The 17213-nt window shown below is 31.7% G+C and overlaps 1 protein-coding gene across 2 annotated transcripts; it reads right to left on the bottom strand.

Annotated features, from left to right (window-relative positions):
- Positions 1-10361: 10361 nt before the first annotated feature.
- On the bottom strand, positions 10362-17191 carry LOC105348648 (DNA polymerase subunit gamma-2). 2 transcript variants are annotated; one of them, XM_066067350.1, is made up of 11 exons: positions 17073-17191; positions 15620-15785; positions 14569-14631; positions 14400-14434; positions 14168-14288; positions 13784-13889; positions 13190-13375; positions 12509-12664; positions 11357-11532; positions 11069-11165; positions 10362-10802 (listed from the first exon to the last, which is right to left on the bottom strand). In XM_066067350.1, the coding sequence occupies exons 2-11, from the start codon at positions 15769-15771 to the stop codon at positions 10743-10745; spliced, it is 1152 nt and encodes a 383-aa protein (XP_065923422.1). In that variant the 5' UTR covers positions 15772-15785; positions 17073-17191; the 3' UTR covers positions 10362-10742. The 2 variants fall into 2 exon arrangements, with proteins under 2 accessions (XP_065923422.1, XP_065923421.1); XM_066067349.1 differs by having other exon boundaries at positions 17058-17181.
- Between the last annotated feature and the right edge of the window lie 22 nt (positions 17192-17213).

Below are 17213 nucleotides of genomic sequence, written 5' to 3'. Positions count from 1 at the left end.
ACAGACGGACGGACAGACGGACGGACGGACAGACGGACAAGGTGATTCCTATATACCCCCCCCCCCAAACTTCGTTTGCGGGGGGTATAATAACAACAGATAAAGTTGTTTCATGATGAACAAATCAAAAACGGTTTTTACTTTTTTGCAAAAAGACATAATTTTTTTTTTAAAAAGCAATTGCATATTGTCTTTGGCACATTGTGTTGTCCGATAATTTTTATCATTTAGATCATTTGAATAGTCTTCTTTATGTAAGTTTTGTTTAATTTTTGTGAAAAATGTAAAAAGTTAATGAAATTGTTACTCTAAACACAGGCCTCTTTCTATCAATAAGCCGTTAAATGTAGGGGGAGACCATATACCATAACTATATATAAATACGTGTATATATATATATATATATATATATATATATATATATATATATATAGATATATAGATATATAGATATAGATATAGATAGGGTATATATCTTTCTTTTCCCCTACATTTAACGGCTTATATTATTGATAGAAATTCAGAGGCTTGTGCTCTGAAAAGGAAGAAACAGTTCTGTTATTTGTCATCAAGCAAGAAATTGATCAAATAGTTCTCTGATTCAGTTTTGCTGTGAAAAAAGCTTGTCGAAGTTCCATTTATAAAATAATACCGATGTCTTAGTTACAACATTTTCTTGTACCTTCAATTAAAAAACACAACAAAAACACAATTCCTCGTATTAACGTTTGGAACTTTGAAAGGAACAGATGTCAAACTGTTATGACTAAATGGATTAGTAGATTGGAAATAAGAAAATGTTGTCCTTTATGACTGTGTTGCGTAAATTTGATAAGATCAAGCGGTATTTTTTTATTCCAGCAAATAGATTTCATTAATTATCACTTATAGAATAAATCACATACACATGTAGTCAGCCCGTCAAGTGACCTCAACAGGAAACACAAGACAGAAGGTAAAGAACATACAATACTTCCGACTCTTGATTTTTAACAATTATTTGTCCTTGAAGCCATTATCATCATCTAAATCTCGGCTTAAACACTACACTTAGCACAGTACTTAATAATAATTGACATAAATTGAAGTTTGCAGACACTCATCTGCAAGTACTTTATTTCTTCCTCTAATGGTGTCCTTGCGAGCCATCGGTTAATTAATACATAAATAAGGCTTTTCATTCGACGTTGCATTTGATAAAAAATGCTCAACAGTAGAATCGCCAAAGAAACCGTAACTTGAACTCATACAAGATAATCATTAGACCTCAGACCTCAGGGAATGAAATCACGAAGGTATTGATTAAGCCTTTCTTTCTTTCCGTCTTAAATATATAAGCATAACTATCCTAATTTAGTGTGATTGTGTGGAGTTCTAAATGATGATGACGTAACTTAATGATAAGAGGTCTTTGGTTAATGGTTTCAAAATAAATGTCAACAGGACATTATCCATTTCATTAAAGGACTTTGATACTGTGTTATCTAGGTTGAATTGCAAAAACAAACAAAAGTAGCGGTATAATGATATTATTTGATTATCGTTCTTACATGGTTAAACTTGATAAAAACAAGGTTAATTAACTCTTATCAAGACTTTTCACACTTAAAAAAAACAACGATTTCAAATTTTTTATATAATTGCTGCTTTACTTTTGGAAAAAAATCTAGTTGAAAAAAAATGTAATACAACGGGTATTGATTCAGAAAATCCACTCCGACAATTTGATAGTTATCATTGGCATGTTGCCTTCTGAATGGTTTGTTGATTTGTTGTACCATATCTAAGATATTTGCGTTAGCAAGTGCCTATTCGTTAGATTGAAAAATAGACAGCACGGAATCCCAGATGGAACAAGTGAAATCATTGTTCACGATATTGTAATGACAAGCCTAATTATGTATTTTGATCGGTTAATATATTATGACAGTATTTGCCACATACGAACCCACAGAAAAGCAAGAACGTTCGTTTCTGTGTAAACTTTTTATCGGGTAAAAAGGTCGTATTTCTGACGTTCTAACGATTATAGTGGTTGCAGTTTCATTTTTAAACATAAAACCAATGCAATGTTAACCATTCTGAACAATTTAACATTCTTAAGCGTTTATATTTTAAGGGAAAAATCATCATTAAAAATATTTTAAGAATCACTTTATCAACCAAGTCAATATCCTGATGAACTTATTAACTATTGTATTTGATTTCTTAATTAAATCTAAAGAGAATAGTATAATTTTTCTTGTTCAGTCAGAAAACATTGTTTGGAACACTCTAAAATAAGGACCTTATCATTCTTTCTCATAAATTTATGCGGAAAATCAGAGGCAGATTATGGAAGACTGTAACTTTTCTGAAAGTCCTACTTATGAGAGAGAGAGAGAGAGAGAGAGAGAGAGAGAGAGTCTTGGTGTAAAAAAAATTTCGTTTTCAATGCTTATCGATAAATCAATAAAACAATAATGTTTAAACTTTCATTAGAATTACGTTTACTGAAATATTATGAAATATTTTCGCACGTTTGCTCATTTTTAATAAATCGATTATCAAGTTCAGGTACCCATATAAAAATATGGCTATGTCATTATTTCAACTTCAGGGTCGTTATCGTCCTCCCCAATGGTTCATTGGAAATCACTGGTGTCATTTTTTCCTGTAAAAATAAAATCGCGACACACTGCTATCAATAATTAATTTCACTCGCACACGGTTCAGTTTTGCCACATTTCATTTGTGGAATCCCCCGTCCTCCGCTGTTAGTGTTTAACTAAACCAAATAAGTTTTAGTTGGTGGTAATAAAACTTCAGTTACCTCACATTGTGGAAAATATATATGAAAAAAAGAAACTGATGAAATTTAAAAGGGTTTATTCAAAGGGCGTATGTAAAATTGGCTGTGGGTATTGATTAGAGGGAGGTTCATTGGAATAATTTACAAACACTATAATTCTTCGGTAGAAAAAAGAAAAAAAATCTCTTATTTCTGGAACGCTGATGAAAACACAACCAGTGTCTTTAGGACGTTTGAAATGTCAGATGCGATCATCTTATCGGGCATTATTTTATTACAACGATTTTAAACGTCTTGAGAATGCCGCCAAACATATGTCATCCGTGTAGAGCGTTTAATATTTAATAACAGTACACAGAGAATATTCTATTTCTCAGCCACTTAATTAATTGTACTATAATATTCAAAACCCTGCTTTAAATACTCATGATACTGTTATAATTTATTCAGATCAAATTTGTTCCGGTAATTGCTCGACGATCAAGAACCATGGATGTTATAATCTTTCATCTAGGTTGTAAATGAGTTTTATTTCATATCACACCATATATAAAATAAACAGATGATAGTTTCGTAAGTCGGTAAAGACTAATGGTTCTTGTTCTACTGCTTTACGTCTGGGAAATGAATTCAATCTGCATACAATTTACTTTATTTTATCCATACGTAGTAAGAACAACAGATTAAACAGACATTAAACATCAACAGAAACCAAATTTTATCGGTTCATTATTATTTCATTCTTGCACGGTTCTATTGGTTTATCAAAAGTTAAAATACAGGCTAGTTTTGACTCGAAAATATTTGATACTCAATAATTAAGACCAAAGTGAATTTAATAATGCTCATTTGAAAATGTGGGCTTTTCTGTTTGTCTCGTGCGAATTCAAAAGTTCAATGACTGCAAGATAAGCATTCATTTGGCCAGCACCGAAACGGAACTCTGTTTACCATCTGGACAGAGGACCTCGTTTGATAAAACACCAGCCCAAACTAAAATCAAAATGAATCTCTTGTAAATACATGTTCCAGTATTTAACACAGTAATCAATGAAACGAATAATTAACTAGTATACTACATAATACTTTTATACACTGACAATGGACTGTTCTACACACTAAGGTCGATTATACAACAGCGTACAGTATTCGAATTACAATCTACCAGGAAATACAGCCATTGGGACTGTACACAGAACCATCTATAGTTTTATTTCTTTACTAATCCGAAAGGTGAGCAAAAAGGTCTTCGAGAAAATTACTGAATGACACGCAAATATTTGGAGCTTCTTAATAAAATATATTACAGAAAATAACTAAATAAGACAATCTAATATCTAAGCTACTGAAAAACCCAGAAACTCGGCCGAAAATAGTATCCAAATAAACCATGACTTGTTTTTATAAGTTTTTCCTTTAGAAAATGTAAAATTAATGGTCAGTAGTGGAACAATAGCAAAACTGGAACTCATTATTTCACCAAATTGAGTTACGTCCCTTATGTTTCCAAAGTACCAAAAACAAAATGAAAGTGTTGCATGTCAAACCTATTTCAAGGATACGTGATTATATTTTACATATATTCAGTTGATTTGCATTTAAATTTGATATCATATATTATACTTTTTAATAATTTTAATTATCATAGATTTTTAAAATAATTTGTTTTAAACGTTTTAAAGTAGTCCGAGTATCACACTACGTCATAATACGGATTTTACAATATTTGTTCGACTTTTACAAAGCGTTTTTGATACCCGGTATTGATTTTGCTCTACATCGCTGTTGTAAACAATGGCAATAATAAGCAATTAGAACGGTAATATATGTATTCTATGAGAGATAGAAATGATTAATGTTGAGAAACTCGATTTTGTTAAAGTAAAATGAAAAATGAAGTTTCTGATTAACCAGGATCTCAGGTATATGCTTATATTTTCTTTGTTTTGACCCCCACCCCCCCCCCCCACCCCCGAATTTTTATTTTTCTTTTACTAAAACCGGTTTAAATTTAGAGACAGAAGCTATTTCGAATTTAATCAGTCGTCAATTAATTAATGTTTAAATGATATCTAACATTGTTGACAGATCTAGGCAGAAAACTGTAGCAAAATATGATTTTTACGGATTTTTTCGTCAGGGTCTACTTGGTTTAGAGCTTATAGCGTGAAAAGTAATCCGTCAACATATAATTTATTTTACCAAATCTGTTTTCTAAGATGTCAATCTATAGAATAAACACCATGAATTTAAGTTTGAGTCCATAAAATAGTAAAAAAAATTACCAAACACGATACTAGCATTGCATTTTTTGTATTCTATTTTGATACATCAGGTCCATAAAGCGTACTTACTTACAAAAATTTGCGCAAAATTATTGATGAGATATGTACGAAAGCCGAATAGGGCCACATAAAAAAATATTTTTATCTCGTAATTACGAGAAAAGATCTCGTTATTACGAGTAAATTATCTCGTTATTACGAGTTAATTATCTCGTAATTACGAGAAAAGATCTCGTAATTACGAGAAAAGATCTCGTAATAACGAGAACAGATCTCGTTATTACGAGTTAATTATCTCGTAATTACGAGAAAAGATCTCGTAATAACGAGAAAAGATCTCGTTTTTACGAGTAAATTATATCGTTATTACGAGAAAAGACATTGCAGTAGTTCATACACTTTACATAAAAAGATTAGAATAATGAAACGCAACATTTTAAATAGATCTTTTCTCGTAATAACGAGATAATTAACTCGTAATAACGAGATCTTTTCTCGTAATAACGTGATTTTTTCTCGTAATTACGAGATCTTTTCTCGTAATTACGAGATCTTTTCTCGTAATAACGAGATAATTAACTCGTAATAACGAGATCTTTTCTCGTAATTACGAGAAAAGATCTCGTAATAACGAGATAATTAAATCGTTATAACGAGATAATTAACTCGTAATTACGAGATCTTTTCTCGTAATTACGAGATCTTTTCTCGTAATAACGAGATGATTAACTCGTAATTACGAGATCTTATCTCGTAATTACGAGATAAAAATATTTTTTTTAAGTGGCCCTATTCGTCTTTCGTAGATATGGCTTATATAAATATTTATACTCTATTTTGTATGTTCAGTTTTATTTTCCCAAAATTGGTCATTATTTTTTAGGAAAAACGGACGTCTGGAAAATTTCATAATTGTCAATAATTTTCGCAAGGTGGTACACCCGTCTGAGAGGTGATAACAAACAAACTAGCATGTAAACATACATATTTTCTTTTGTATATGTATTGCTAGAATGTATATATATCATTTAAAGCTAAGCTTTTAATGATTGAGCCCATTTAGTGCCGAGTATAGGACTAACTTAATTTTATAAATAATACTGTTTTTTATAACTTAAAACCTAAATAAAATGAAGAAATCGATTTAATATCAGTTTATTCCAATTCTCTTTCATGTGTAAAATACAAGAGTAACAAAAGTACGGGGGAGTAGTTTAAAGGGCATGGTCACAATTTTGGTCAAGTTTGATATTTCTATTTTTATTGCTTACAATGCTAAAGTATTTCATTTCTGAAACGGGCATGGTCACGATTTTGGTCAAAAATTATTTATTCGATTTAAATGTGTACAATGCTTCAAATTATGCATACAACAACAGATTTTTAAATCATCAAAATAAGCCTGTAGCTGTGGAGTTCGACAGCCGTTATGAATGATTAAAAAGGCATTCTCCTGTTTTTGAATACTTTTCAAACAAAATACATGTAGGACTTCATATTTATTGCTTTTATATCTTTTGGTGACATTTTTGGCCAGTTTTGGACAAAAACAAGCCCCTTCAAAAAATGTTCACATTCTTATCCTCATATGTACAAGATGGCCACACATACCCCTTAAACATAAGGAAACAGTTCCTGAAGTGGTCACATGGCTTTTAGATCTCAACTTGAAATTTTGTTGTCAACTTTCAGAATGTAAACAAAAAGACGAGTTTTGTTTACGCACCAAAGAACTGTGAGCTCTGTATCTCGCTTATAACAAGACGATTGACACTCAAATTTTGGTTGACTATGAGAAATGCTTTATTTACGCATTGTAAACATCAAAAACGGAAAAACAAATTTTGACAAATTTCTGGACCATGTCCCTATAATCTTTCACTTTAATTTGACTTTTTTCTTCATGTATCATTAAACTTTTTTATTTTATTTTGGAAAACAAATTTACAGATAATTACGTACATCCACATCAATGGATACGCATTATTCAAATTACTTCTTGTAATTGCATTAATCATCTTTGGAAATTTCAGGTATGTACACGATTCATTATTTTAAGCGGAAATCAAAGAATGGAAAAATCATATTTGTCAGATATAATTTTATTTTCCTTTCCTAATGGGCCAGATGACTTGTGCCACCACGTGATATTAGCCATCGGTTTTTTTTCTAATACCACTAATTGAATTTTATTTAACCGTTAAGTCAAAGTAAATTATCCATTAGATATGTCGAATTTTTTGAAAATAATATACATTTTAACCCATAAACTGTTATTTTGTTAAGAAATAATCCAAATATGTTGAGTTTAAAATTTAAATGATTCCCTATACTTTTTTTTAGAGCTTCAGGTCTTCTTAAGGTCTCATGGAGATAAGATACTATTAAAATTACCACAGGCATCGAACCTTCTTAAAACGAATATAAAATTTTCAGAATGGCATGCTTAATAACATTCCTATATTCATACATGTTGTAAAAACAGTACCAAAATGTCAGATTACAATCTTAAACTTTAGTATTTTGAAAAATATTAGGGATATATATGAATACTGTAAAAATAAGAATGAACAAAGCAAACAAAAATTACCAACAAAATAGCGCTTTGTCTAAGGCACTTAAAGAACTTGAAAATGTATTGCTATTTAGTTTTGCTAATCTTAGAATTAAGTTCATTCTACTCATAGATTTGTTTGCTATGGAGTTGAATGCATGCAATTTCCCTATCTGACTATCGTCAGTGTTTTCTTATTAGAGAGATGGTTAGAAATTTTTTTTACATCTTTGACTTTTATTTGAATACCTTGGCAAACAGAAACATGTAAATAAAATGTTTGTTATTCATTCATTTACAATGTATACGCAAAAGATATTGGTAGATAAAAATAGTTTTAAAAGGAAGTACTGATATTCAATTATGTTAGATACTATGTTGTATTCTATGATAATAATTTTGGTTTCTAGTTATTTGCCGAAAAATACGGATTGTTTATGGATTATTATTTTCCTGTTATCCTCTGTCAGTTGGTACGTCCACGTTACTTACTAATCCATTCACATTAAAATCAATTTGACAACTATCCATGGTGAAGCAGTGGCAACCAGAATGTAAGCCCCGAAATATTGGAACTAGACCCTCTCCTGTAATGATACTACTGTAAAAAGGCCATTACGTGTGGCAACATCCAACAAAGGACAATGATTTTGCAAACTTGAATTTATACACTACCCGAGGATGCCTCTACACAAGTTTAAGCTTTTCTGGCCAAATAGTTTTTAAAAAGAAGATTCTTAAAGATTTTCTGTATATATTCCTATGTAAAAATTCATCCCCCATTGTGGCCTCACTGTACCCTGAGACTATGATTTAAACAAACTTGAATCTATACGACCTGGGGATGCTTCCACTCAAATTTGGGCTTTCCTGGCCTAATAGTTTTCAGACGAAGATTTTTAAAGATTTTCTCTATATATAAAAATTTATCCCCCATTGTGGCCCCACCCTACCCCCAGGGACTATGATTTGAACAAACTTGAATCTACACTATCTAAGGATGCTTAAACGCCAATTTAAGCTTTCCTAGGGTAATAGTTTAAAAACACAAATTTAAAGATTCTTTCTATATATTCCTGTATAAAAATTCATACCCCAATTGTGGCCCCACCCTTCCTCCGCTGACCATGATTTGAACAAACTTGAATCTACATTATCTGAGGATGCTTCCGGTCAAATTTGAGCTTTTCTGGCCTAATAGTTTTTGAGAAAAAGATTTTTAAAGATTTTCTCTATATATTCCTATATAAAAACCCATTCCCCCATTGTGGCCCCGCCATACCCCCGGGGACCATGATTTGAACAAACTTGAACTTTTACTACCTGAGGATGCTTCCACTCATATTTGAGCTTTCCTGGCCTAATAGTTTTTGAGAAGAAGATTTTTAAAGAAATTCTCTATATATTCCTATGTAAAAATTCATTCCCCCATTGTAGCCCCGCCACACCCCAAGGGACTATGATTTGAAGAAACTTGAATTCACACTACCTCAGGATGCTTTCACTTTAATTTTAGCTTTTCTGGCCAAATAGTTTTTGAGAAGAAGATTTTTAAAGATATTCTCTATACATTCCTATGTAAAACTTTATCCCCATATTATGGCCCCACCCTACCCCCAGGGACTATGATTTGAACAAACTTGAATCTACACTACCTGAGGATGCCTCCACACAAGTTTAAGCTTTTCTGGCCAAATAGTTTTTGAGAAGAAGATTTTTGAAAAATACTAACAAATTTTCAATAATTCTCAATTATCTCCCCTTTAAAGAGGGCGTTGCCCTTCATTTGAACAAACTTGAATCCCCTTCACCCAGTGATGCTTTGTGCCAAATTTGGTTGAAATCTGCCCAGTGGTTCTGGAGAAGAAGAATAAAATGTGAAAAGTTTTCAACGACAACGGCAACGCCGACGACAGACAACGGACAAATTTTGATCAGAAAAGCTCACTTGAGCTTTCAGCTCAGGTGAGCTAAAAACGATGTGCATCTGAATTTGGAAACCAATACCTGTCGTGTTTATATAGAATGAAAGTACAATATTGACTTCCAGCGTGAAATTTATAATGAAAACAATCCATACAAGTCAAAAATTAATATTCTAACTTGAATTGAAATTCGTTCGTCTTCATTGCTCCGAGTGGGGGATATGCAACGCCTTGTACGCCCCTGTTCTTCCTTTCAAATAGCACAGCCACATAGTTTATTCTTGGACTTTTGTGCAAGAAAAATCTCAGCCGACTCCATACACGATATCATTTTCCAAAATATCTTCAACAATCCGCTCCTCATTTTTTGTTTCTCTTTAACGAGAGGAGGAGCGGATCATAACAAGAATATCTTTGGGTATATTTAAATGTAGTTAAAATAAACTCTTAACTTTACAAAGGTTCAACCCAAAGACATGTGACATGTGGGTCAGTATTCTAACTACTGAGTCACTGGCAATTATTAAACCTTATAAGCCACAACTTTATTAAATTTGCGAAATTTTACAGAAGTAAGAACTTGCTGAAACAAAACCGTGCTGAATGACAAAAATGCCAATTTTTCTTGTTTCACAAATTACTGAATTCCTGAGTACACTAGATAGAGCCATTTGAAGGAGACTATGGACTCCCACGGCCGACCTCAGATCTCCAAGAGGTAGTAGTTACTGTAGTAACCTTCATATGTAAGGTTAATTTGTTGTTCATTTTGTGTAATTCTATTGGTAATAATAATAATTCACATACTTATTACAAATAATGATTTTATGATTCAGAGATAGATGTAAATATAAACAGTAAAATGATTTTTTTTGTGATCTACGGGGGGCCATGAAGGTATATATCAAGCATTGCAGAAGAATTTACACAGCCTGCTAACGCAAGCTATGTATTATTCTGCAAGGCTAGATAACTATACCCACATGAATCACCAAAGAAAGCATGTTACTGTTTAAATATATGCAACATGTACCGATATATAATTATTCAGTGTAATAACTATAGACATGCATTTGGTTGGATGTATACTTATATGTACAGTGCATGTGTATAAATCATATTTCATCAGCAATTCCTTTGACTGTCATTTTCAGTTTTTTGGAAAAGAAATGAATATTCCATTGCTCCTAGATGAACTGGATTTGTCTCTGTATAAAGTCCTTTATTTCTGTAATGTGAATTTTCTCCTACAAAATAATTGCAATACAACAATGTAAGGAATATATATAACCTCAAAATGTCTCTCTGAAACCTGAATTAAAATAAGTATTAAGCAAAGTCGAATGAAAATTAGAAATATATCATCAATGTCCAATATGTTTAACTTACATTTTTACATATATCCAAATCAACTGATTGACTACAAGAGTATTTAAATTCATTTAAACAACCACAAAAACCCCGCGACCATCGAGCCCTGTCAATCAATTAATTGTATGATATTCTCCCTCACCTTCAGGGTGCTGTCTCGGTGTCTCACCCCAATAGAGGCCATGTCAATCGTGTCTTCATCTATTACAACACTGAAGGGGATTCCCAGCTCATCATTCCTGTTAAGAAAGCATACAGACATAATGATCAAAAGTCTATCATTACTAGGAGAAGGGCAGAAAAATAGGATCTGCTGAATTTCCCAATTATAAAGATTTTAAATGAAATTTGTTAAAACTTTCAACACCACTTTATCCTAATACACAGTACATTTTCAAAACCTTGATAATATACGAGTACAGTGACTAGCCTGATAAACTGATTCTCCAGGGAGTCACTGTTGGAGCTGACATCTAAAGACAAGATGTTGGACTGGTGAATCTCCTTACTGACTTGTTTGATGACCCGCTGGAGGGTGGGGTTCATACCCTCTGTCACAGCTATGGACACATTGTAAGGGGCAAAGGCGGGATGCAGTTGTAGAACCTGGAGAGACAGTGTGTATCAACAAGGTTACAAGTAAGGTACTGCAGGCTCAATTATGTACTTCAGAGTCCATATTCAAACAGAAACTTGGGTAAAATTGTTTTAATTGTTTTATGTAACCAAAAAAATTTTGGTGGTAATTTTAGGGGAAGTAAGTTTCAGTTAATAACCTGTTTCTGTCCCTATCAACTTGCTAATTGAAACTATTCAAGTGTATACAGTAACCTAGGTTATAGCGAAGTTCTAAGGACCAATGGATTTACTTCATTATATCCGTTATTTGTTATATCAGTATAACGAATTCGTAGTATTAACTATAGCAAATTCACTACATATGTCATGTTTTCTTTCACCAGACTATAATTTTAACTAATTGAAGCTTAGAATAAATATGAATAACTTTGATACCTTTTAATTAATGATCGGATTGTGAATCAAAAAATTTATATGAAAATAAATTCATTCAAACTATTATGTTAAATAGTAGTGAAAACTTTTTTAAACTGTAAAGTAATTTGTTATATTAAAAAGTGTTAAATTTCGTTATTATTCACTTCTACTGGACGCTATATTCGTAAATTTGTTATATCCGAATTCGTTATAACCATAAAATTTTGCAAAGGTTTGTTAAGTATTTTACTGGGGACTCAAAAACACCTCGCTATATCTGAGAATTTGCTATATCTGTGTTCGTACTTAACAAGTTTTACTTTAGTTTTATTAAAGGGTATCTAGAAAAAATATATGTCAATAACTCATGAAGGGTCTCTTGGTAATGAGAAAGCCATTTAAGCAGTTGGTCAAGCAGGTTTTTTTTATGTTGTCTCATGAAATAATACATGCTTCATCTGGAGAGGCCATACTTTTAAGTTAACTCTACTTGATGCTCATAAACTTTGTCAAAAATAAATAACTGTAAATAATCTGTGAGGATGTCTTGAGGGATAAACATAAGTTGAAGGGATTTTTATCGTACTGTTCTTGCTATTTTGCCTTTATTCTCAGAATCACTGTCCAGTGAGAATGTCCTTTTCTCTGTGTAGGCATCTATTAGGTATGCCAGCATGCCTCCCTCCAAGAACATATTACACTCGATCACTGACGGAAGAGAATGAGAATTTTCAACCGAGTTCTGTAAAGAAAAATGCAGGTGGTAGAAAATAAATCGAGGTGTATATTTTTTGAAAATAACTAAGGACTTCACAAACTTTATCATGGTTGTAAAAAATTGCATGGACAATTAGAGATAATATATTGTCTGAACACTGGAAAAAAATTCTCGTTTTATTTTCTGTCATTTCTTTTCATTGTCAGTGAGCATATCAATTGGCATATTAAAAGAGCGTGATTTTTAAACAGAACTTTTTTTTAAGGGCGACTCAATATGGGGCAACATCTTACATGTTTACATACATTTACATGTATAAAACTACATGTCTATTGTAAATATATAAATAGATGTATGTGTACATGTACCCATAAAAAAAATAATTAAATTACTATCACAAATTTACAATGAGTTGTATAAAATTAAAAACAATTGTGTTCTAAAACAATTTACTGCCAAAGTATATTTTTCATGCAATATTTACAGAAAATACTTATAACACAAATCTGATGAGTGACATCTTATCAATAAACATATCAGATATTGTACCTTTGAGTTTTGATTGGACGACATTAACTCCAAGACAGCAGGGCTTGAAGATTCCAGAAATTGGCTCCCATGATTCCTGATCACCTCCACCGAATCCTGTCCCCATGGAAACTCGTACAGTATATTGATGACATTTTCCTCTTCCTTTGATTCACTCTCTAAAAAACTGGAGGGGTTTTCTGCAAACTACAGAAGAAAAAATGAAATACTTCAGGTTCCAGAGAAGGTTTTTCGATCAAGCTTTATTTTATGTGCATTAAGAATGACATAGAACTTGGAAACTGACTACCAGTACTTTTTTTCCCTTGCTTTTGTTAACATGTCCCCCTTGTAGTACAGGGTAGTATCGGGACTAAATTAAATGTGCATATTGCCGAACAAATTAAAACTCTATTTATATGGTTTGAAGGTTTTTATCTATTTAATATTTAATTATATACATTTATAGACATGATTTTAAATAAAATCTCAATTCTTTTTTAGGGAATCTTTTTTTTTTTGCTACATGCACTATCTGAAGAATCTTTGTAACTTCTTCTGAGATCTTTTGCTATTTAGTGAGACTATTTGAAAGCTTTTGTTTCATAAACCCACCTTGCGCCACCACATTAAACGTGATGTCACCAGCTGATCAAACTTCTGAACTGATAGTTGCGATCTGCAGAAATTGAATGACACAAGATTGGTCATTTCTCTGGAGCTGAATGTAAAGATACGAACAACATATAAAAATCAAACAGAATAGTACCCAGTAATAATTTAAAGATACGAAAAACATATAAATATCAAACAGAATATTACCCAATAATAATCAAATTTCTCTGGAGCTGAATGTATAGATACGAACAACATATAAATATCAAACAGAATAGTACCCAATAATAATCAGAGTATTATCAATTTTTTCAATTTGAAAAAAAATATCCTATTTTAGTCAGACAATTGCAATTATTAATTTGCTAAATCAATCAAACTCACTCAAAAAGGAAATGATGCGGTTTGTTAGCAGTCTGTTTGAAACATTCACCAGTATGTACCAAAGAAAATGGAAGAGTTGTGTTGAACATCTTGTGAATGTCTCCAAAGTGATCCAAGCATTCTGTTAAATAACAGCATTCAATATTCTGAATACATGGCACCATGTGAATAAATATTTGCAACATTGGAAAAAAAGCCAATTAATACATATGTACATAGTGTCCAACCTTACCCTCTTTAAAGTCTTTTCTCAAAGCATCATCTGACCTAATAATGCAAATGAAACTGTTCTAACAAAGTTATCTAAAACACAACAAATGATACACTGATGTAAACTGATGTTATTCTATTACAGTTTATGTGAGCGTGAACAGAATTGCAGTAAGGGAGACAAATCTTACTTGAGGATTTCTCCCTCCACTGGGAACACCTTCCAGTCTTGTTTCACCACCACCCAGTCCCACCTGGAATTACATGTGTACAATGTTTACATGTTATGAGTGCATTTAAAACTTTCAGGATTTTTTATATTGCCATATCCATATACCGGTATTCATTGAGGTTCATTATTTGATGTAATTCATTATCTTAATTTCTTTCGATCATACTGCAGAAATCCTGATTTTTTTTTTGATAATTCATTCTTATATATCTTGATCTCTGTAAAAACCCAATCAACACACCTAAGTGTTAATAATAAAGAGTACAGTAAAACTCGTTTAGTACGAACACAGATATAGCGAATTCTTGGATATAGCGAATTTTTTTTTATTTCCTCTGTAAAATTCTTATAAAATCTTTGCAAAATTTTATGTTTATAATGAATTCAGAAATAACAAATTTATGGATATAGCGAACTGGTTTTGAGTCTTGTAGAGATGAATAATAACGAAATTTAACACTTTTATTACGAATCTCTTTTAAAAAATAAAAAAAAAATTGCACTGCCATTTAACATAAAAGTTAGATTAAATTTATTTTCAAATATTAAATTTTTCAATTCACAAAACAATTACATGTAGAAAGGTATCAACATAATGTATTTTTATTTTATGCCTCAATCAGCAAAAAAAAAATATAGTATGGTGAAAGAAAAAATGTATATAGTGAATTCGCAAAAGTTATTATTACCGATTCATTATATAAAGGATATAACGAAGTAAATCCATTGGTTCCTAGGACTTCGCTATAACCGAGTTTTACTGTAATAGATTCTTATAGTTTGTAACAGGTTTTTTCAAGATTATTATTTATTAATACTGACATTAAAAATATAAGTCTTCTCTTCAGATGTAAAACTTCAGTGTGAAAAATTTGTTCACGTCTCATTTGGTTGATTTATTTTAACTAAAATTTAATTGTAGAAACATTAATTTTAAGTTGATTTTTAATTATCAAATTTCTAGATATATATAGATAATCCTGAAAGTAATATAGAGTAAATCAACTTGCCATGTCCGTCGTATGTTGTTCTTCAGTAGGGTTCCCGCTGGACCAAACTTGTATATACATCCCCTCTGGTCCGCTGACTTTTCAGTGACAAAGCCCCTCAGCTGTAGCAAGCTCTTTAGCTTCGTCCACTGTTCCCCTGTAATCTTAGCCATTGGTTGGAATCATTCTGTTTTAATTAAACCAAAGCTTTTAAATTCATATTATTTCATTAAGTTATCAAACAGTTTATATATGATGATGTAAAGCATACACACTCTTTGAAATGCTATTATAGTGTAATGATTAAAAATACATATAAATACAGTAAATCAACAAGTTTTGTAGGGTTCTTGCCACTCCCCTGCAAAATTCTTCATGATTTCATGAGATGTTCATAATAAACATATCAAATAAAACAAATTTACAGATAAAAGTGATTTGGTGTTGAGTCCTGTAGAGGTGAAGAATAATAATAATACAATGTATATTGTTTTCACCTAAAAAAAAAAAAAGTTATCAAATTTCTTTTTAAAAAGATTTATAAATCTTTCAATCCAATAATTGTCGGTTCCAGATAAGCCTATAGGGTTTTGTATTATGATGTTTTATGGTGAGTATGTTTGCAGGCAAGCGTACATAGCAGGAACATGTACATATCTTGCATCATTGTCAGCTAAATCTCATAGACATGCCCCATCTTGTCTGACTGCATTATTTCTCTTTTGTTCCTATTTGATAATATCCAAGTTCTAATATAAAAAAAAATTTCACCTGTTTCATAAATTTTGCTTTTTAATTTTGTTCATTTTTGTGTATGCTGTTTTCAGCTTGGGCCCTCCCACTTGCTAGGTGCATGTTTACAGTAGATTCCTTATTTTACGTCAGTACTTAATTCCGCAATTTCACTGTTATGCATCAAATCGCAAGAATATAAAATTGCGAATGCCAAATTGTTTTAAAATTCCAAATAGTTTAATTGCATCTGTCCGAAAAAATAGAAATCCCTGAGAAGTGCTTCTTGCAATTTTACGCAGACGTTAATTCCTCACATTTAAATTAGGAATTTACAGTGATTACCAATTCCTATTTAAAAGCTTGACTCCCATTTATATGTTTCAACATATGCAACTTAATTCTATATTAAAATTTTCTCTCCATGCATTTAATTATTACAAAATGATAGAGCGGTACAGAATTATTTTATATTTTAATTCCTTAACCCCCACTGTTGGATCTATATAACAGTAATTGAACTTGCATATATTATATATTATCTCTTCATCCAACTGGGTAAGCGTATATTACGAATTAAGCGTAAGGGTAAACAGGACTTCATTACAATTGGGTTTTACTGTATGCATCTGACATCCTAATTATCAATGAATTCACCCTTTGCATTAAAGTTAATTTGATAATTAATAAACATTTTCCTCTCTCATACAGTGATTTACTCCCTCACATTTGATCTACTAACGCTTGGAGTTTAACGTTCTTCGGTATGACGTTCCCCACTCTGTAGAATTGTTTACGATCCTTCGTTATCCTTCCAGCAATCCGCACGTGCTTCCGGTGAAAAGGGAGAGAACTTCTTTGTTGTTGTCATGTGAGTGTCAAC

The sequence above is a fragment of the Magallana gigas genome, chromosome 7, assembly GCF_963853765.1.
Source record: "Magallana gigas chromosome 7, xbMagGiga1.1, whole genome shotgun sequence".
Taxonomy (NCBI): Eukaryota; Metazoa; Mollusca; class Bivalvia; order Ostreida; family Ostreidae; genus Magallana; species Magallana gigas.
Note: the sequence above shows the minus strand (reverse complement) of the source record. Positions and strands in the feature narration are given on the sequence as shown.